Source organism: Lucilia cuprina, chromosome 6 (genome assembly GCF_022045245.1).
Source record: "Lucilia cuprina isolate Lc7/37 chromosome 6, ASM2204524v1, whole genome shotgun sequence".
In the NCBI taxonomy this organism is placed as follows: Eukaryota; Metazoa; Arthropoda; class Insecta; order Diptera; family Calliphoridae; genus Lucilia; species Lucilia cuprina.
The window spans coordinates 47,507,978-47,510,786 of NC_060954.1; the positions used below are offsets into that span (position 1 = coordinate 47,507,978).

General features: G+C 28.0%; 2 protein-coding genes across 5 annotated transcripts in view; one reads left to right on the forward strand and one right to left on the reverse strand.

The window, feature by feature from the left end:
* The window catches only part of LOC111686718 (phosphatidate phosphatase LPIN2), a 57,188-nt gene that overhangs the window by 32,429 nt on the left and 21,950 nt on the right, over window positions 1–2,809 (reverse strand). The gene's annotated exons all lie outside the window — the stretch shown is intronic.
* Window positions 577–2,015, forward strand: LOC111687323 (PDZ domain-containing protein GIPC3). Its single transcript, XM_046953444.1, has one exon. The coding sequence runs from the start codon at window positions 676–678 to the stop codon at window positions 1,687–1,689; it is 1,014 nt and encodes a 337-aa protein (XP_046809400.1). The 5' UTR covers window positions 577–675; the 3' UTR covers window positions 1,690–2,015.

The window sequence follows — 2,809 nt, forward strand, 5'->3', positions numbered from 1 at the left end:
AACAGAACTAGAACAGAACTAGAACAGAACTAGAACAGAACTAGAACAGAACTAGAACAGAACTAGAACAGAACTAGAACAGAACTAGAATAGAACTAGAACAGAACGAGACAATAGTTTGCTATATAGTCTAGACAAATGTTTAGGAAGTAGTCCGGACTTTAGTTAGGACAATAATCTGGACTATACTGTGTGGACTATCTTGATATATAATCTGGACAAAAATATAAACAGATTTACTGATGGACATAGTTATATATAAGATAAGAATTCAGATTCTATATACTTTATAATTTATATATAAAGTATATTCTCGCGAAGGTGATGGCAATGAAATTAGTGAGACTTATAGAAAATTGAAATCAAATTTAAATATATTTATTTTTTGCTGGTATATGGTACTAAATATTTGCACATGGCTGTGGTTTACATTTAAACATTAAAACATACATACATATATAGTGAAAACTAACAATTTCTTTTGATTCACAATAAAATCGACATTTCGTTAAATTCCTACGAATAATGTAAATAAAAATTTAACAAAATTTAAGAAAAAAAATTTGAAGAAATTAATCTCAATAAACAAAAACATTCTCTTCGCAACAGATTTGAAAAAAAATAATAATTATAAAAACAACGTGAAACTTACTTTAGAATATATACATAAATAAAATGCCATTATTCACCAAGAAAATACCCAAAATACCCGATACCAATACGGCTGTATATGACAATAATAACGGTACCTTAGCAAATGGCAAACAGAATACAATGAACGGTCACAGTGGTAAAGTTGCCAATCAAAATATGACCGAATCAAATGTCACAAAACCACAATTAGTATTTCACTGTCAATTGGCCCATGGCAGTCCAACAGGTTTAATAACCGGTTTTGCTAGTGTAAGAGAATTATATAAGAAAATTGCCGAATGTTATGAGATACCAGCCGATGAAATCTTATTCTGTACACTTAACTCACACAAGGTGGATATGTCGAAATTGCTGGGCGGTCAGATAGGATTGGATGATTTTATATTTGCCCATCGTAAAGGACAGCCAAAAGAAATTGAAATTCTTAAATCCGAAGATGCTTTGGGTCTAACAATTACCGATAATGGTGCTGGTTTTGCATTTATTAAACGTATTAAAGAGGGTTCGGTAATCGATCGCATCGAACATATATTGGTGGGAGATCATATAGAGAAATTAAATGGTGTTACTATGGTGGGTAAACGTCATTATGAGGTCGCTAGATTGCTAAAAGAAATACCCACCGGGTCAACATTTACCTTGCGTTTGGTGGAGCCCATGAAGAGTGGTTTCCAGGGTATAGGACCACGCTCACAATCACGCATGCCCTCGGGACGTGGTGGTTATGGCAGTGGCAAAGAGACCTTACGTTTTAAGGCCAATGGCAATGTAGAAATAGAGGAAAAATTCGATGATTCAACGCAGGCGGGTATAGAGGCCATAAATAATTTACTCGAATCATTTATGGGCATCAACGATACCGAATTGGCCACCCAAATCTGGGATCTGGGTAGTGATAAAACAAATTCCATGGATTTTGCCGAGGCCATTGATAATTCCGATTTAGAATCATTTGGTTTTACCGATGATTTCATCATAGAACTTTGGGGTGCTATAACAGATGCCAGACGTAAAAAGGCCGCCAAAAATTTGTAATATTTAAAAAAAATTTAATAGAATTAAAATTGTTGCAAAAATATACATTTAATAATTTATGCTTTTTAAAAGAAAAAAAAAAATAAAAACAAAACTGTTTATATTTATAGAAATGATAATGCTTAAAGGTAGAGAAATAAATGCTTTAGAAAAATCTTTTCAAAACACTTTCTCAAAAAAAAGACAAATTATTATTAAAGAAAATGACAAAATTATTATATAAAAAAATTGTTTAAACAATTTGCTCAATTTATTTCAAACAAAATTTACAAAGTTGAGACCTTTTCTCTAACGTTCAAGAATATTTGCAATTAAATTAATAAAATTAAAAAAATACTTCTTGATCGTTTGTTAAACCCCATTTTAAAATAAACTCTCATAGTTATTATTAATCTATATTACAAAATAATTAAAAATACTTTTTAAAGTATTTTAATAAATAATTTTATTTTAATTATTATTTTTTTCCTCTTCATTTGCCAATATTTATTATAATTTATAATTTTAAACATTTAAATAATTTGTATTAATATTTTTATTTTATTTTAAAATATTTTTATGTAAAATCAGTTTTAATCTTTATTTTTGGTTTAATTTTTTTATTTTTTTAATTCTTTATGTTTATTACTATTTGTCGTAAATTTTTAATTCAAAATTTTAATTTGTATAGAAAAATAATTTACACATTGATTTTTTTAAATAAACATTTGAAAATTTGTAAACTAAACATTTATTAACGGCTTTATTTTTTTAATTTTTTTGGTAAGTTTATTATTTAACTAATTTTTTACAAAAGTAAATTCCCTTAATACTTTATTTTTGAACATATTTTGTGTACATAGTTCTTTTCTTAAACGCAATGTATATCGTTAAAAAGGCATTTAAAGTAGCTTTATTTGCTATACATATGGATCTTTTAGAATTTTGGTATTATCTCCGTTATTTATGAAATGTATATCATATGAGACTATTTAGAGATTAGACTATAGTCTAGACTATAGATTATAGACTGGACTATAGATTAGACTATAGACTAGACTATAGACTAGACTGTAGACTAGACTATAGACTAGACTATAGACTAGACTATAGACTAGACTATAGACTAGACTATAGACTA

What these genes read in the sequence shown, in the direction of transcription:
- LOC111687323 (XM_046953444.1), top strand. Translation starts at nt 676, where the DNA reads ATGCCATTATTCACCAAGAAAATACCCAAAATACCCGATACCAATACG.